The 19586-nt window shown below is 35.7% G+C and overlaps 2 protein-coding genes across 4 annotated transcripts in view; one reads left to right on the forward strand and one right to left on the reverse strand.

The window, feature by feature from the left end:
- The window catches only part of PPAT (phosphoribosyl pyrophosphate amidotransferase), a 45347-nt gene that overhangs the window by 13777 nt on the left and 11984 nt on the right, over positions 1-19586 (reverse strand). The gene's annotated exons all lie outside the window — the stretch shown is intronic.
- Positions 895-19586, forward strand: part of PAICS (phosphoribosylaminoimidazole carboxylase and phosphoribosylaminoimidazolesuccinocarboxamide synthase) — a 57369-nt gene continuing 38677 nt past the window's right edge. Inside the window, 5 exon segments of the mRNA XM_057502252.1 lie at positions 895-973; positions 976-1290; positions 10548-10698; positions 10700-10923; positions 17525-17590. Coding sequence (XP_057358235.1) covers positions 910-973; positions 976-1290; positions 10548-10698; positions 10700-10923; positions 17525-17590 — 820 coding nt within the window. The 5' untranslated portion in view covers positions 895-909.

Here is a 19586-nt window from a genome sequence, read left to right on the forward strand (position 1 = left end):
AAGAAAACACCTCCTACTCTGGTGAATATTCCGTCAAACCTCTGCCCAACAGTAAGCTAAACCTTTTATAAGAATTCAAGAAGAGACAACCCAGAACTGCTCATCTCTCAACCATGCCCGCACTCCCTTCTTGAATGTGTACTTTCGCTTCAGTAGACTGCTGCTTGCTCACGCCTGTCTGGCCTGCTCACAAAATCTTTCTCGGCTGGAGCCATGAACTGACTACAGCTGTCTGCAGGTATAGGGCTCACCTCAGTGCACAGGTGAGGCCTCACTGACACAGGCCAACAGGCCACCCAGCAACAGAACTACAACATTAACTGTACTAAACAAGTAAAAAAAATCTAAAAAATTAAAATTGGAGTTTTACTAATTATCAATGCATTAAATATGCTGCAAACAGATAATGCTTAATACCATACACTCGGTAAGACTGAATAATTTGTGATTTAGGATTTCTTTATTTAGTGTAATGAGGTCTTTAAGTTAGCCAAAACTGTAAGTCTAAGCGATTCATATCAGACAGAAAAAAAATTAACGTTTGCCATAAACCTTAAGGGCAGAAAGAACCTCTGCCAACCATTTCCACAATCAACAATCATTTAGTAAACCAGAATTACATAAAGAAAGAAATAAACCACACACACACAAAAAAGGATTTTCCCCCCTTTTGTCTCAAGGGTAATTTACAGTTGAAATAAATAACCTTAGGAATCATTTGGGTCCAGGCTTCTTTAACCACAAAGCCTGCTTATTTGGCAGTTTTTCTAGTTACTCCCCTCCAGCAGCTTGAACCAGTTAAACTAGATCCTTTCAGCTCTTAGGAGCTTATTGATAACAAGCCGTCTGGTTTCCTAGGAAACAAAACCCTGGCTAGAAATAGTGAATCATTTCCAGGTCACTTTCAAGATGGAGAGTGGCGTAGGAAAGCACTGGACTGAGGAAGAGGTTAAAGCTTTGCTAAGTGTCTGGGCAGAAAAAATATTAAAAAACAACTTTACGGAACACTGAGAAATAAAGGAATATTTATTTACATTGCTAAAAGGCTGCAAGCACTAGGAGTATATAGAGATTGGAAACAGTGCTGGGCAAAGTATAAAAATCTCAAATATGAATACAGAACAGTTAAATATGCCCATAACTCTGGAGACAGCTCTAAAACTATGAAGTTCTTCCATGATTTGGATGTGATCCTGCAGTATGAACCTGCCAGACAATTAACAGAAGAAGATGCAAATGGCAGGTACCTGGAAATCCTGAGCCACAGTCCAGTCCCACAGACTACTGAAGGTAAAAAGAAAAAGTACCATTCTTTTGTTTTTGCCTAATGAACACTGAGAATACAGGACTCTAAGTCCATGGTAAATATAGCTTGAAATGTCAAGGTTGAGAAAAATAACTGACCTGTTATGTTATTTTGCACAAAATAAAAATTTATTTTTAAAGAAGTTAAATATCACCAATTTTTAAGCCTGTAAAATACAGGGGTAATAAACATTAAAATGACACTAACTGCTAGTGTCAACTGCTCCTTATGTAGATCTGATGTTTTGGAAAATGGATTAGGTTCTGAAAATATTTTGGGTTTTAGTTTTTTAAGAATGGCAAAAAAAAAAATCAAATATATTCCTCAACTATTGTTTTCCACAGCCCCAAATAAGACAGAACTTTTTACTCTATCTAGTGTTCTCATTTTCCCAAATTTATTTTTTTAAAAAAGCGTTAAAACTCTGAGAACTGATAAACAACATATTCATTACTTGTTTGGAAGAACAACTCCATTTTAACAGTAAGAGAAACAAAAAGATTTGATAGATTAAATGATTTTTAGGTATTAAAACAGGTTCTTGACCTGCTGTGTTAAGATCAACACTACAAAGAATCTGTTCACTGTCTGTGGAAGCTGGATGACTCTCTAGGCAAAGTGGGGAAATCAACATCAGTAATGAGATTTCTCCCATTGCCAAAGTCTTAGAGATGCTATTTTTAAGAGCTGCATTGTTTAATTCAAAATTTGTAATACCTACTGTCTGTGTACACTATGTGCAATGTACTGAGCTACTTGTACATGCATTTGGTGACGTGTAACCTCAAAAAGGAGGGAGCCATGAATAAATGTTAACACTCAAGAGAAAATTTAAGTGGTATAATAAACGCACCAAATGAGAAGGGGGTTAAGATGACAAAGATTATATAGTTGGGTTAATTTGGGTTATCTGAACTTCCTATTTAAATCTCAATAGTAAGTCATTTGTAAAAAATTCACCCCACTCCTAGTTTGTTTACACTTCTGATACTATACCAAATTCTGAGACAGCTTTGCAGTCATTAGCAAGTTAACAGCAATTACTTTATTCAATTAATCACTTTGCTCTCCTTGTCATTTAAATGCTTTAAATATTGATAAATGATAAGTAAATCACTCAGCTCCTGAAGGGCATTGATTTTAAACAGAGGTTGGTATGATGAAGATGTAGGGGCTAATATCTCCATGTTTTAACCCCTTCTTTTGTGTATGTTTATCTTCATTTCTTAACAGGATCTTCTTCCAGCCCTTGCAGACATCCACAAAACTAACTCCCCAATTTCACTCCCCGGCAAAGGGCCCATAATTACAACTTAACCATGTATTTTTAAGGTATCTCAAACCCCCAATTCTAAACCCAAACTCTTTCCCCATCACTGTCACTGCATTTCCAATCACTTAAGTGAAAATATCTGAGATGTTCCTTGACCTTTGGTCAGAGGTCCTTTAAAAAATCTATTGACCTTTCAATATTTTTCTGTGTTCTGTTCTCATTATCACCATCTAGAACTTCAATACTTGGTATATTAAGATAACCTCTTAACTGGTCCCCTTCGTTTTCAGCCCTTTCCCACACATCTTCTACAATTACATTGGTGGTTTTTCTTTAAATTAAAAAAATTTTTTTAAATTATAGAATCACAAGCACATTAGCACTTAATCTCTGAATTATACCTAGAATTAATAATAATTTAGGATTAAATGTTACTTAATGGTTACATAATATTTAAACGAATGCACATACCAAAGTTTAGGTATTTGCACCCTTACAGAAATGATGCTGTAATCAATCCTTTTGTCCATGTTTAACATTTTTACTTTAGGATAGACAGACCCCTGGAAGTTCAATTACTGGTCAAGAGGGGTGTGGGGAAGTTGGGGTTCCTATGGCCAGGATCCTCACTGAACTTAAACCACATGATGACCTAACTGGCCTGTTGCTAGGCTACTGCTTCCACACCTGTAGGCAATAAGCTATTATTGCACTATATAGAGAGCTGGGCCCAGTGCTCTGAGCAGAGGCAGTGACACTTGGTGCTCGACCTAACGCCAGGAGAACAAGTCAGGTAAACCCTTTCACCCCAAAGAAACGTTCTACTGTCATTTCTTTGGTCACATTAAATCCACAGAGAACTTGCCAAGGGCTGAAATTCATTGGCAAGACATGGGGTATGATCACAATATATATATTGCTTAAGTAATGGTATAATTTCAAAAGAATTATACTTTACTAACAATGAGACTGTCCCTTTTCTAGAAGCCTGTGATGCAAGATTATAGATTAGGGTTGAAGGGGGCAGGGGCTTTGCTAATTAAATAACTATCTGTAATGGTGTATGCAATCAATAACTTTTTACTCTGCATTTACTTATAGTGATTTAGAACATTTTTCTATATATTCACTTTTATGATTTAACTGTTTATATCAATTGAGATCTTACAAATTTGCATGACCTCTTTTGCCTTATAATTTAGGCTGACTTTCAGCTGATCCACAGAATTCAAAAGTCCTTAAAGATAATCAAACAGTTTCTCTTCTAAGGCTTAGAAAGCCCTCCTTTCACCAGGTCTGATTCATTTATAATGTCTTCCTGTTTTTCTATGGCCAGACCAGACGAATTTGTATTGATGTATGATAATCTAAAGGGAAGAAAATGAATGCACCTTTTCCACTGTTGAGATCAACCTCCCGCAAGTGGTAAGGACAGGCGATCTGATCTCCTCTGTTAGGCAGCAGGTGGTCTGACTGAGCCTTGGCAAAGGACCCAAATACAAACTCTCTGAGACTTCATTTTCTGGAAATAATAATCACCTTCAACCTCAGAATACCTTTGACCTACTGCTCTGATTCACATTCCTTCAGTGCCCAAGTTCTACTCTATTTACCCTCCTCTTTACACAAATGCATCAGGAGTAATGATTTAAGAATTTTAGTTTAAAATCTCCAGGGCATGAGACCCCTGTATACAATTTTGGGATCCATGCTAAGAATGACCAATTTAAAGGGGGGAAAACCCCTGAAAAAGTTGGGGAGAACTTTTTCACCCCTCCCTGTATGTTACGCTACAGGACTTTTTTAATGCACATATTAACTAAGCCTAAACCTGGTAACAGAATAGCAAACCCTACCTTTCTTTACTGTTCTCATTGTCAAGCTCAGGTGTTAAATTATCTGGGACTATCAATATCTTCTGCACTTCTAAAGAGAACTGTTAAGTAACTTCAGATTTTTATTTTCCATATTCCCAACTAAATCCAACGCATTCCCTAACTGCAATTTAACCTCAAATAATTATGAAACCTGATTTAAAAAGTTGGACAATTTTTACTTTAAGAATTTTAAATTTATATAAATAAGCCATTTGAAAACAAAGTGGTACTTCCCTTATTTTTCACTTGTTTTTCTATTTTATCATAGGAAACCCTAATTAATTTTTTTTTTGTTTTTTTTATTGAAGGGTAGTTGACACACAGTATTACATTACATTAGTTTCAGGTGTACAACACAGTGATTCAACATTTATATACATGATAATTCTAGGTACCAGCTATCACCATACCAAGTTGTTACAATATTTTGACTATATTCCTTATGCTATACATTACATCCCGGTTACTTATTTATTTTACAATTGGAAGTCTGTTATATATATATATATTTTTTTTTTGTGAGGGCATTTCTCATATTTATTGATCAAATAGTTGTTAACAACAATAAATTTCTGTATAGGGGGGTCAATACTCAATGCACAATCATTAATCCACCCCAAGCCTAATTTTCGTCAGTCTCCAATCTTCTGATGCATAACGAACAAGTTCTTACATGGAGTACAAATTCTTACATAGTGAATAAGTTACATGGTGAACAGTGCAAGGGCAGTCATCACAGAAGCTTTCGGTTTTGTTCATGCATTATGAACTATAAACAGTCAGTTCAAATATGAATATTCATTTGATTTTTAAACTTGATTTATATGTGGATACCACATTTCTCTATTATTATTATTTTTAATAAAATGCTGAAGTGGTAGGTAGATACGAGATAAAGGTAGAAAACAGAGTTTAGTGTTGTAAGAGAGCAAATGTAGATGATCAGGTGTGTGCCTGTAGACTATGTGTTAATCCGAGCTAGACGAGGGCAATAAACATCCATGTATGCAGAAGATTTCTCTCAGAACATGAGGGGGGCTAATTAATTTTTAAGATGAAAAAATAGCATTCCTTTTCTCAAATGGAATGCCTCTAAATATATGGTGAACTTGATTTTAAATGAATTTTTATGGTGTTAAAGCACACCTAACATGCAATCTCCTAATGAAAAATATAATGCTATTTCTGTTACTCAGTGAAAGTAAGAAAAACATAAATGGAATTAACAAGTAAAATGAATAATTGAGAAAATTACAAAAAGCAATCAAAATACTCTCTGAATAGTCTGCAACCTCATTGTAATTAAGGTTCATCTTCAATTTTATGTGCCAACTGAATTCAAAATTCTGTATGTTGGATTTCTTTGAAAGATGTCCTTTACTTTTTCCTCATATTACCCTCCTTGTTTGATTACTTTAAAAAGTAGTCTATAAATCATTTTATGAAAACCTGTATTAAAACACCCAAATCATAAAACAAGGAGATCAAGGAAGGATGTTTTCATTTTTCAAGATTTGCATGGTTCTCTTAAATGACATACCCCTTGGTCCATTTAAGAATGACTTAGATTAATATCTGGAAAGTTTAGTATGTATGAATAAACTAATTAAAAAAATATATATAAACTCTTAGCTATTTGACCAAATAAACAAGATTTTCTGATTATCTGATTGCAGGATCTCTCTTCTACATTACTGAGTTGAACCCTGAACAACATGAGTTTGAACTGTACAGGTCTACTTTTATGCAGAATTTTTTTCAACAAAATATATTGAAAAACTTTTTTTTTGAGATTTGTGATAAAATGAAAAAACACTGTCTCTACCATAATACAGTATATAATACACAAAACATACAAAATTGTGTGTTAACTATGTTATATTAGTAATGCTTCTAGTCAACAGTAGGCTATTAGCAATAATTTATATTTTAGGGAGTCAAAAGTTATACATGGATTTTTGACAACAGAGGGTCAGGAGCTCTAACCCCTGGGTTGTTCAAAGGTCGAATGCAGTATCATTTAACAAATGCCTACTATGTTAAAGCATCTAAAAAACAAAAATAAAGAAAACTTCTCACCTTAAAAATGTAAATTAATTTGAAAACTAACCACAACCACCTCTAGAAATGTATAAAATTAGCAAACAATTCTAGCAGAAGTTCAAAATAAACCATGTAAATGGAATGGAAGACATTAGATCTAAACTATATTATCCCACTTTACTACAAAATATCTATCACAGATGTATAATCCTTCATGAATATGATCAAATTTAGCTTAAGTTACTAGCATTGTCAATAATGTTAATCCAATTTTTATTTTCCTTACTACTTATTTCTAAAAGGAATTTTGTTCTCTTCCCAGGTAAAATGTCAGCTACATTAGAAGATAAGGAGGCCATCTCAGGAAATCCTTTACTGTTGGTTTCTCACATCAAACCAATGGAACTAGGTACAGAATAGGGTGTCAAAAATATAATGAAAGTGATTCAATTTCAAATGGAAAGACTGGTTTCTAATCTAATAAAATGGATGATTTTTCCTGGTTAGAAACACTTAGGATTAATGTTTCCCTCTTACCAATCTATACTTAAAAAAAAGTCATTTTGAAAACAAATGGTCGAACAAAATGTAAATTGCCTAGAAATACTAGCTTTCAAATTTGCAAACTTCATTCTTTAAATATGATAGGGAATCTGACGGTTGAAATTATACATAGTAGGTGCTTAATATCTAATGCATATCACTTTAGCATTCCTGGGGTCTAAGAAAAAAAGAATTTTACATTTGAAAGTAAGTAGTATCAAATTCATAATGAGGTCATGAATGACTTTATTACCCAATTCAAGTCAACATAAATCCCCTCTTTGCTTCCAAAATCTTCTTGAAGGTTATACCAAGCAGGAAAAATACTGAAAATCATTTCCAAAAACATTAAATATACCACAAAATAAAACAACTCCCTACCTCAAGTAAATGCTATGAAGTGTTTTTTAATGACTTAAATTATAGATGCAGAGGTCTGAACCACCTTTTTATTAAACATGAACATGAAATCTGAGAAAAATACAAGATAATATGGTTGTTAAAATAACCAATATAATGTCAAGAAATGTTATTACTATAAAATGAGTTGCAAAATTGTGCTAGAGACCTAACATGAAGGCACCATGCTATGCTAAAAGCTTCATAACTAAGTGGAGACATTCTGCCTAAGGCATAATGAAATTTCTGGCACATTTCCTTGGATTAAAAGAATACTTCACTTAAAATAGCATTTGATCTTTGACCAGTGGGACATCTTTTATTTTCACAAGGAGTAAGAAGCACCAATTGTTACAACGCGCTTCTTCCAAGCCCTTCATTCGTGAATTATCTTGTTTCTCAACCCTGAGGCACCGTGGGATCAATCTGGGGAGGAATAGTGGAGGATAGCACTGAGTGGTTCATGAAAGCTCCTCAGGCCATTCTAATATGTAGCTAATTGTAACCATTTGAACATGAAAAAGAAAGGGAAGGAGATGAAGTGCTTGCACCTATCCTATTACCAAAAACAAAAAGTTGTTTTCAATGACTCATTTTCTCAATGCATTGCTTTCTACACTATCATAAAGTTATATATTCAACTTTCACTATATAGTGACATATGCCCCACATACTAAAAGAGTGGGATGGAGAGAAAGAAATGATAGAGAAGATAGCTAATCAATATGTGACTAACTAAAAACACAACTTTATTAAAGCCAGTCACTGTGTAAGAACAGATTCAGGTTCTGCAGTTTGCTTTCCCATTACTTTTAAAAGCTAAGCTATGATTTGTATTTGTCTCACCTGAGGGTCTCAGCCCTGGGGGGAAGTTCACTCTAGGTTGGATGAGACCAAAAAATGACAACAGAACATTAGGGGTAAAAAGGTTTATACCAAGCTTTATTCTCATTGTGGCAGGTCCAGTGCTGGAATCATGTCTGCCTCTGGGGCACTCTGCATGCAGCAAGCCTGTCTCCATCTCTGCCTCTAGGCAGAGTACAGGGCAAAGCTCTTTATATAGTAACACTAACAATAATGGTTCACTGCCAACAGGTGTGTAAGCATTAGCCTAACAGTAGGCCAATTACATCATCAAGTAGTTTAGTATCAGGTGAGGATCCTTGCCACAGGAACTTTCATTTTCCCTACACTCCACCCCTCCAGGATTCTTGCCTCACAATCTATGTGCCCTCAATCTTCTGCAGTGGTCCCTGTGTAACCAGATCCCACAACAGCAACAGAGGATAACAACAACATACAGACAGCAACAAAAGTTATGATACAGATAACAGCAAGAAATGTAATACTCCTCAAAAGCCTGAGGAGATTGACTGTCACCAAGTAGTCATTCTAGTTGTATTCAAACCAATTCTACTCAGATGAGTTCAAGACTACCACTTTCCATGGGAGAAATCAATCTTCTGCAATGATCCTTGTGTGGGAAAGCTGGAACTTTGTAACAACAAAAATTATTAGAATAATAGTCATCCTCTATCCTGAGGAGATCGACTGCCACCAAGTGGTCACTCCAGCTGTATTCAAACCAGTCCTGGTTCACAATTCACACTTTCCACAGGACACCAGTAGCAGTACTGATAAGGAACTCTGTGCACACCCAGAGAGTAGAAGTTTTGCTAGGGTGTGTGACCAATCCACAAAGACATTAGAAGAGATAACCTTAAGAGCAATAAGACACACATTTTAATGACACTAACATAGGTAAATCTTGTCCATCAGGTAAGAGCGTGCAAGAGAGTGGTCCTGTGATAGGACTATGGCAGGTAGGGGGTCCTGTTCCAGCTCTAGTACACCAAACTTTTACCCCTCTCCCTGTAGGGCTTACTGAGTGGTCTATGTATAGTGTTACTGGAGCTGGCTGCTTCCTCACCACTCCCCAAAGCGCCTCCTCTGCTACATCCTTTACCCTTTCTACTGTGCCTTGCAGCAATGCTACCTCAGTCTTCAACTGTCTTAGCTTCTCTTCAATACTTCGCAGCTGGTGTTCTCATTCTGCCTCTTCTCGTGCTTCTTGTAGGAGCACGCCCTCCTCCTTCATGGCCTTTACCTTTTCCTCAGTGCTTTGCTGTGATGTCTTCTTATTCTTCCAACAAATCATTTTCCTCCTCCACAACCCTCACAGCTTGCATTCTTGCGCTGCCTCTTATGCTCCTAGCAGGAGCCCATCCTTCTCCTCCATGGCCTTTTTTAATACCGTGAGGAATAGCCAACCCATGGTTCCTGCCACCTTGAAGGCTCTGTATTTCTCTAAGGACCTCCCAGTCTCATGGAGGTCCTCTATCGCTGCCTCAGGCATCACCTCCACCTCCCCCAAGTCCCAGGGAGGGGCCCACTCCTTTAGAAACAAAACCATCATGGTCCTTGCCTATTGGGGGACATCTAAATTCCTCCTCACCCATAAGGGATTCCTGCAGTATTTTCCTAGCCATAAGGGCAGCCCACAGAAGTAGCCCTCCCATGAGGGCAGCCTGTGCCATTTTTTGGCCTACAGAAAATTCTGCCAACTATGCCAAATGTCTCACCTGAGGGTCTCAGCCCTGGGCAAGTTCACTCTGGATTCAGTGAGACTGAAAAGTGACAACAGAATGTTAGGGGTAAAAGGGTTTATGCCAAGCTTTATTCTTATGGTGGCAGGTCCAGTGCTGGAATCATGTCTGCCTCTGTGGCAGTCTGCATGCAGCAAGCCCATCTTCATCTCCGCCTCCAGAGAGAGCACTGAGCCAAGCTCTTTATATAGTAACATCAACAATAATGGCTCATTGCCAATGGGGGTATAAGCATTTGCCTAACAGTAGGCCAATTATAACATCAAGTAGTTTAGGGTCAGGCAAGGATCCTGGCCATAGGAACTTTCATTTTCCCTACAGTATTCCATCTCCTATGGAGAAAATTACTTTCTTTACTAATGTTACATCCAATTACTTATCTGATAAATATCTTATCTATTAACCCATATATATATATATCTTCCCCCCACCACCTGATACAGGTAACTCTACATCAATAATGGAATCCCCTAAGAATCCAACTTTTATTCCAACTGTAGCAAATGAAGGAGGAAAACACTGGACTGTGCCAGAAGTCAGGGCTCTAATAAGCATCTGGTCTGATAAAAGCATACAGCAACAACTAGAGGGAAGAGTGAGAAATAAAAGAATATTTGAACAAATCGCTGACAAGCTTCAGAAATATGGAATGGAGAGACTGGAAGCAGTGCAGAACAAAGTACAAAAACTTAAAACATGAATACAAGATTGTGAGAATGGCTCAAGACCTGGGCATGACTAAGAGTATGAAATTTTTTACTGAGTTGGATGCTATTCTGGGACATAATAAAACAGAAAAATCACAAGAGCAGGCACCCCAAGATGGAGAACAAGTTACAGGACATGCCAATGTAAAAATGGAAGAGGACCAGACAGGTAGGAAGGCAAAGAAAAATAATCTTAATATCATGCTAAAAATGTCAACAGCATAACAACATGAATATAGTTTATGTTAAATAGGTTTCATTAAATGCTATTCAACAAGATAATTTCTGAATTTATCACGGAACAGATTTAATGTATATTTGATCTCCCCCAGAACACAGAGAATGGTATAAAGTTATACAAAAGGAGGAAATAAACTGGATTTCCTGAAGTTTAAAAAAAGACCAGTTTTAATACAGCAGAAATGCAACTCTGGATAGAAGAAGTAAAAGCAAGTTTTCATACCAGTTGTGGTAAAATTGTGTGATCAGAAAAAAGGCAATGAAGAACTTAGAAAAATACAAGTTATAAGAATGTCTCTGAAGTATAAGTTCTTCTGGGACACATCATAAAGTTATTTAAAAAGAGTTTAACCCAAAGGATTGAGATACAATACACCCAAAAACATGACCAATAAATTAGATGAGTTCTAGACCAAGAGTCAGGAAATCCAAGTTCAACTCAGTCTCTGTGGAACCTTGAACCAAACAAATATCTCTTCTATATATGACTCTAATGGGGGATGGACAAGATGTTCTTAAAGACCTCTACTAACCATAATGTTTCTATATCTTAATATCTGCCTTAAATGATACAGTCCTAATTGTGATGGGAAAGATGAAAATCAGGATTGGGACATGGTGGTTAAGTCCTAAAATGAACAGGAAAGAAGCTGGACTGCTAGAGAACTATACATCTGCCTCATTAGCAGTGGCATGATTATGTTCATACAGTAATTGCTGTAGATGCAGCTAAAGGTGACTCCATCAGTTATATGTCAGAAGACCTAGTTAGGGACTTGTAACACCAGGTATCTATAGTAACCTAAGACAAAATTGTTTAAGGGAGGGGAATCTAAACTACAAAAAGGAAACAACCATAGTATTTAGTCATCAGGTTCACTCTAAAAGGGAAAACAATATATTAGAGTTTAAAAACACAATTCTGAAAGTGAATAAACACCAAACCACTATGTATCTCACTATGTTCATACAGTCATTGCTGGAGATGCAGCCAAAGATGACTTGGTCAGTAATATGTCAGAAGACCTAAAAGACACAGATCTAAAACAAAATCCTGGCACAGGTAAAGCAATATTCTTTGTTTTGTGTGTGTGTGACAAAATACTAAGATGTTGCTACCAAGTGAACTGTGTCACTCCAAAATTCATGTTGAGGCCCTAATTCCCACTGCAGTAGCACTGAGATGAGGCCTGTGGGAGATAAACAGGTTTGGAGGAGGTCAGGAGGGTAGGGGCTTCATGATGGGTTTTATAATGTTTTTACATTTAATACATAATATGCTACAAATATCTAAGATATTATAAAAACATACAAGAATGTTTTAACATTATATGAAGTATGGTTGGATAACACTCATATTTACAAAATACAGAAATGGAAGGGAGAAATTATTAACAACAGTTTAACGTCCCCTATGGCTGTTCTCAAAGTGTAGCAGCATCAGCTTCATTTGGGAACATACTCAAAATGCAAATTCTTGGGTCCCATCCAGAATCAGAAACTCTGAGGTTGGGAACCAGCAATCTGCTAAGTCCTCCAGGTGATTGTGATGCATGCCCAAGTCTGAAAACCAGGGGTTCTAAGGGGGTGGAAGAGAATAAGTGCTTCCCATCTGATGGTTTTCCTTTTACAGACACCAGAATGTTTTTGGGGGAGGGGAGGTCATCAAGCTCCCAAGCTGAAGCCTGTTACAGGCCTTGCAAATAAGTCTTTCAGCCCAAGGCTTCACATAGCCTTGGAAAATGTAAAGATCAATGTTGATTAACAAACCAGATAATCAAATTTCCCACACTCTTGGAAAACTTTTTCCTGTTATATCAGATATGACTGATTTAAAAGCTCAATAGTAAAAAGGAAGCTGCTAGAATAACAACGGGAAAATAAAAAGGAATTAAGGAGACGAACTAGTCAGGAACATGCAGTTGACCAAGGAGGTATGAACAAAGATAAACAAAGGTCTGTGCTCCTAAGGTTTCTGAGGACACTGCAGCAATGACCCTTGTCATTAAGAGTTAAGATCAGATTACTACAGTGTTTAATAAGAAAGACTTGTGTGAAAAAATCCACAAACATTAGCACTCTGAAGATTGCAGTTTGTTAGTCTTCTGGAAAACTCAATACACTCAAGGTAACTTTTTTATATATAAAAGAAAAAGATTAAGTTGAATGTAAATGGGCAGGACTTTCAAAATTGCTTGGCATGTTTAATGATTTATCTGGAATATATTTAGAAAATATGAAACAGGATATATTTACAGTCATTCTAGAAACTGTTATTTTAAACTTTCAGATGAAAATAAAAGCCAAGATACAAATCCACAAGGATCCCAGCAGCCAAATACAGAGAGACCAAATTTAAACAGGCAAGGATTTTAGGCACACCTACAATATATACCTACTGATGTACGAATCACCACTCCACTATTTAGACAACTGCTGTGTTAAGATATAAAGATACAGATATTTTCTTCAGGGAAAAAATTCACATCAAATGTTCTTTTTTTTAAAAAACAAAACCACAACAAAGTGATGGGTATTCTTATGCAAAAATAGAGGTTACCTCCTTTTGATTTTACATATTTTACTTATGAAATATGTGTGAAGTTGCTATTGCTCCACACATTGTTAACACTGACACTTGGCCATAAAACTGATATCTCAAAAGTAATTTCTTTCCTATCTTCAATGTATGCTATAAACTTCTGTCTTATTTCAAATAAAAATCCAGCTAGAGTTGTGGACTCCCTGGATTGTGGATATCTAATTAGTTCCCAATGTAAAACCTAGAGATTTTGGTCTAGCATAGGTTGTAGAGTGGGTTCAAACACCTGTATCTTTATAGATCGTCATGTACAGCCAGGGTTGAAAACCATAGCTAGGTTGTGAGGTTTAGAGAGTAAGATCAGCAGAGGGATGAAGAGAGTAATAAACTCCAATTTGAACCCATTCAGGGAAATTTAGCTAATTCTAATAAATTATCACTTAAAAAATGTATGACTAATGCAATGTGAAAGAAGTTAATCACTGGGAACAATCATAGAACTCTTAGGCTACACCTATTACAGTAACTTAAAAGAAATGGTCCGTGAAAATAAGTAACTTTCTTTGGATCTAAAATTATTTAATCTTTCTCTGTGTCTGAGGTATAAGAGGATAAAAGCAATCAGAAAGTTACTACAGGAGAAAGGACTGTTAGCCTAAAAACAAATTTGTGTTTGACAACCTTATCATCTACTTGCCTTTTCTCCATAGGAGAAACAAAACTAACAAAAATGACTTACTTCATCTCCAATGTCAGTTGCCATTTATATGAGATGGAATACCTCAACATCTTGGTATTCTTGAAAGTTACTGCTTCTAGCATAGGACAATCACAGGTAGATCAATTTTGGCTCTGAGGGGTGGAAACAGGCATATATATCCTATTGGAGAAGGTCACTTCTATTATTGGCCTAGAAAATCACAGGCGAAAAACTACGTTGTTCCATTTAGGAATAATCTTAAAACTATTTTCCTTTGACTGCAGTAAAACATCTTTCCAAAATTAAAATACTCACTGTCCCCACAGTTTAACAAAAATTATCACTGTGGTGACCAGCAGAGGGCATTAAATTATTTATTGTTAGTATCTCACAAGGTACACAGCATTTCATTTTCTCCAATTCATTTATTTCTTAAAAGACCAAAACTGGGAAATAAGTTTCTTGAAGATGGAATATTTAAACACTTTAATATATCTTTCATACAATTTGGATAATCTTAATAAAATTATTATATAAACTAATGTACTTTAGTCATATAAAACACAATACTAAGAACTTAAAAAATTTTAATCCATAAGATCCAAAGAAAGACTTGATTATTAAAATTTCAGAGAACTCAAAAATTATAAATGCAAAAAAAAGAATGCTCAGACTTAGGTAAGCTGGTAAATTTAAATACAGGCAACTTATTAATTATAAAGGTGTGATTTTTTTCCCCCCTAATTCTTACTATTTATATTTTAATAAACTTTAAAGAAGCTGTGGCATAATAAAAAATTTATCTTGTCTTTGTCCCCAGTTCTTGGTACAAAGCTTCAAAAACCTTGGGGTTAATTTCCAGATGTAGTGTCTTTTTCATTCTAATGCGATGATCCAAAAAAGTGGGTTTCTAAGATAGCTTCAAGACAGACCTGGTCACCAAAAAGACCAACTTTGTGATTAGAGGTTTGGAATTCTGGGCCAGCCTCTCCTCCAGCAGGAGAGTGAGTTTGAAGATTGAGTTCAAGCATGTGGCCAATGATTTAAGTAATCATGCCATAATCAATCATGTCAATAAAAACTCTGGATCAGAAATGTTCTCTGGTTGGTAAACACACTTATGGGCTGAGAGGGTGACACGCCCTGACTCCACAGAGAGAAAGCATAGAAGCTCTGCATTGGGACTCTCTCAGACCTTGCTCTATATGTTTCTTCATTTGGCTGTTCCTGATTTATACCTCTTAAAATAAAATTGTAATCCTAAGTATAGTGCTTTCCTAAAATTCTGTGAGTCATTATAGCAAATTATCAAATCTGAGGTGGTCATGGCACCCCCTGAATTTGTAGCCTGTCAGCTGACAGGGTGGCTGGCATCTGAATTAAGTAAGGGGCAGTCTTGTGGAAGACTGGGCCCTTGAAGCTGCAAAGTATAAAGCTAATTCCAGGGTAGTTAGTGTCAAAATTGAATCGCAGTATGCCCAGTTGGTATGGAAACATAACAAAACCACTCATCTATCCTTAAAAGATGCTAAATTTAGGGACTTGCAAACATCCTACACATACACTAGTACACTAGAATAAATCCATGTTATATATTTACCAGGCTAAGCACCATTAGTTTCCTGAAATGTTTATCACCCGTCTACTGTTTAAACCACCTAATCTTACAGTCTTTTATTTCTTTATATGTATTGCAATAAGGATCACTGTTAGTTAAAATGAGGATCAAGTTTAAAAAAGACATGTAAAAGCTCTCTGTCAAGAATTAAAAATTAACAATGAAAGATGTTACAAAATTGGATCTAAAAGTGCTATTATACTCCCAAATAGAGTATACTGCCTTCTGACTTTGAAGGCAGAATTCTTTCAAGATTTTGAAGGGGGTGAATCCTCTAAGTCCATTTTAAAATTTGGTTAGAGATGACAAATGTTTCTGGTGTTGAGTAGTTTCAATGCTGGAATCCAGTCTTATTTGGTTTTTCAACACAATCTTCAGTTGCAAAAAGTAGATTAGAATTTTGTGAACAAATTTAAATTGCTATTCTTTGTTTTCTGACAGAGGAAGACACCATAAGTACTGCTTCACAAGAGGTGGGCAGCCCCACAGCACAAGGTATCACCGGGACAGGTACAAGGCCTAAATTGTTGAATTGTAAATATTATTTTGGTTTTAAAATCTAACATATGCCAGTTTAAGGAGTTACAGGGAAGATCTTTATTGAGTATTACCCAAATGCTTCATTATACCTGAAGTGGTACAGATTATGGTAGGGGAGTAAGGAAAATGTCTATGCCTACTTCTTACTAAAAGAAATTAGTAAACACTGAAACTGTTCATATTCATAAATATCCAATTAAGATTACCCACTGATGAAAAGCAAGTAAATTATTCTCACCAATTTTGGGGATTAGTCTGCCTTAAAATTTTTGAGATAATTTGAGTATGAATGAAAAAAAATTTGACCCTCATATTGAAATTATTATAATTCTCAGACTTTACATCAATCCAAGTTGTTTTAAATGAATGATATTCAAATACAAGATTTACCTGCAAGTTTGAATAATTATAAATCATGTTGATTTATAGGTAACCATATTCCTGTAGAAGATGCTAAAAGTCATTTACAGATTATAACAGTGACACAGAGGCTGGAAAACACTGGTATGACAATGAGGTCAGAGCACTTATACACATATGGTCTGATGAAAAAATCAAGCAAATGCTTAAAGGAGCCACAAGACATAAAGAAATATTTGAGGAAATTGCCAGAAGACTAATGCAATTTGGAATAGACAGAGACTGGAAACAATGTCATGCCGAATACAAAAATTTAAAATATGAATACAGAGTTTTACAAAAGAAAAATGGCAACCCTCAAAGGAAAATGGGATTTTATGAAGAAGTTGACTGTATCCTAAGAAGACCAACTCTCACAACTGCCAAATGGAAACATGGTAAACTTGAAATTGACTTCTTAAAATAAAAATTCTACACAATTTCCTCCCCACATTGTAACTAAGCAAGAAAGTCTTCCAAAACAAAATCCTAACACTATTGTATGTTCAAATGACCCAAAAAATTGTTAGAAAACACATGGCTAATTTAAGTCAAAAATTTCAATTTCTTTCCAAATATTATACCAAAATATTCCTGATTCTTAAACTCATTCTTCTTTATCTGTCCAATTGCTTGAATGTTCTTACTTGAGTGTACTTGAGTGCTTGAAGACTAATGTAGTTTAAATGATGTCATAGAAGATTCTTTTCCTATGTTGTTTTGTTTTTAAGAATTAGTTGAAGGTCACACCAAAATCCCAAGAATTTTGAGCATCAAGAGAAAAGCACACAAAGATGGTAAGAGCCTGAGATGCCAAGTTCTTATATTAAGAAAAACTTCTGTTGCTTTTTCCTGATAACAGAGATGTTTATTCTTGTCCTTGACAAAGTAGACTAAATATACTGTTTATGAGCTGTGAGAGCAAAAAAGGCTGAGAAATAATTTCTTTCATGAGCATTATGAGTAAAAATAACAGTAAATGGAAACTTTCCCAGAGTCAGAAATTTCTTCACGACTGTGGATTCATCATAAGCATTTAAAATGACACTTTATAGTGACTGCTATCAGAAAACTGGGGTGTAAAAGGAAAAACCACACAACCTACTAAGTTCTAGATTTTGGTTTTCTCCAAAGGTAGGTAGTAATGGATGTAACATTTTAGTAATTCTGCAAATAAGTTAAACTCAAGGGCAAACAGAACTATGTGAGCTGTAATTTCAAAATGATTCCTTACATATTATCAGAAAAGGTAATATGATGTAGTAGAGCATATAGGAGAAAAATGCAGAAGAAAAAGCACCAGACTGAGAATCAGAAAACTTGGGATCTAATATTTCTCTGACCCTAGTAACTCAACACAGAGCAAATCACTGCACCTCTCTAGATTTCTAGGATAATCTAATTTTAGCATCTTATTTATTTATAATCTGTCAAATTGTTATTGAGTACACAAAAATGTTGAAGAGCTCAAGTTTTACAAAGTGAACACTCATGCAGTTATCACTCAAACCAAGATATAAAACATTACATTAGCTCCCTGGAGGTATCCCAGTCATTTATCATCCTCCTAGACCCCATAATGGTTATCACTATTCTGACCTCTATTACCATAGATTAATTTTGGTATTATACAAGATATTCTTTTCTTTTAGTATGCGTGGTTTAAGGTCAAGCTTCTTGTAAGATTTAGCCATTATTTTACTTGTAGCAGTTCATTCTTTTTTCTTGCTGTAGAATATTCCACTACAGGATTATAGATGCCACTACCTTCTTATCTATTCCACTGTTAGATATGACCATTGTTTTCAAATTGGAGCTAGTATGAATAATTCTGCTACAAAAATTCCTGTGCATGTCTCCCAATAAACATATGTATGCATTTCTTTTGAGTATATACCCAGGAGTGGGATGTGGGTCATAGGGTATCCATGTATCCAGGTTCTGTCCTAAGCACTTTACACATATTAATGCATTTAATTCCTACCACAACACTTGTGAGGGAGGTGCTACCATTATCCCAATTTACAGAGGAGGAAATGGAAGCATAGAGAAGTCTGTTCTTGAACCAGTTGGCCACATTGCCTCCCTTGCTGTGAGGGGCAGGGACCTCATCTGCCCTATGTGGTACCGCATTCCTGGTGCCTAACACAGTGCCTTGCATATACATAGTAGGAACTTAACAAATCCACTTTTTGAATGAAGTATTTGAGAAGTGCAGGAATCTACCCACCTACCCTTCACCTGACAACCCTTTTATCTCAAGTGAACTGTAAATTTTATTCTCCACTTGTTTGGACATTAATTGCAAGTTGGATGAGTTGTATCTCCTTTGCCTTCTTTTAATGCTCTATAGTGGACATGCTATTAAAAAAGGGAAATTGTGAAGGGCTAACAACACAAAAGTATCTTTTCCAATCCACTGAATTTGTGCATTGGACCTTTACACAAGTCTAACCCAACTGATGAGAACACAGACCCAGAGATTAGAAGACTTGCCTAAGATCAAACTGATGTACTGGGAAACTTGGGATTAGATTTCAAGCCCTATATTAAGGAGCTGTTCCCAATAATGACTAGAATAACAAAGTAGTAGTACTTTGAGAATCTTTTGGGGATAGACAAATATTCTGCTTCCAAATAATGTAAAAGCAAAGTTCTAAATAATAGTTAAAAGTGGAAGACTTTAAACAGTTGTAATTGAATTAAAAGTCTTTCAAAATAAAAAACTAGGACAATTAGGAAGGACAGTTTTAAAATAAGTCATTTACCTATAGTTAACAATACAGCGTCATA

Source organism: Manis pentadactyla, chromosome 5 (assembly GCF_030020395.1).
Source record: "Manis pentadactyla isolate mManPen7 chromosome 5, mManPen7.hap1, whole genome shotgun sequence".
NCBI lineage: Eukaryota > Metazoa > Chordata > Mammalia > Pholidota > Manidae > Manis > Manis pentadactyla.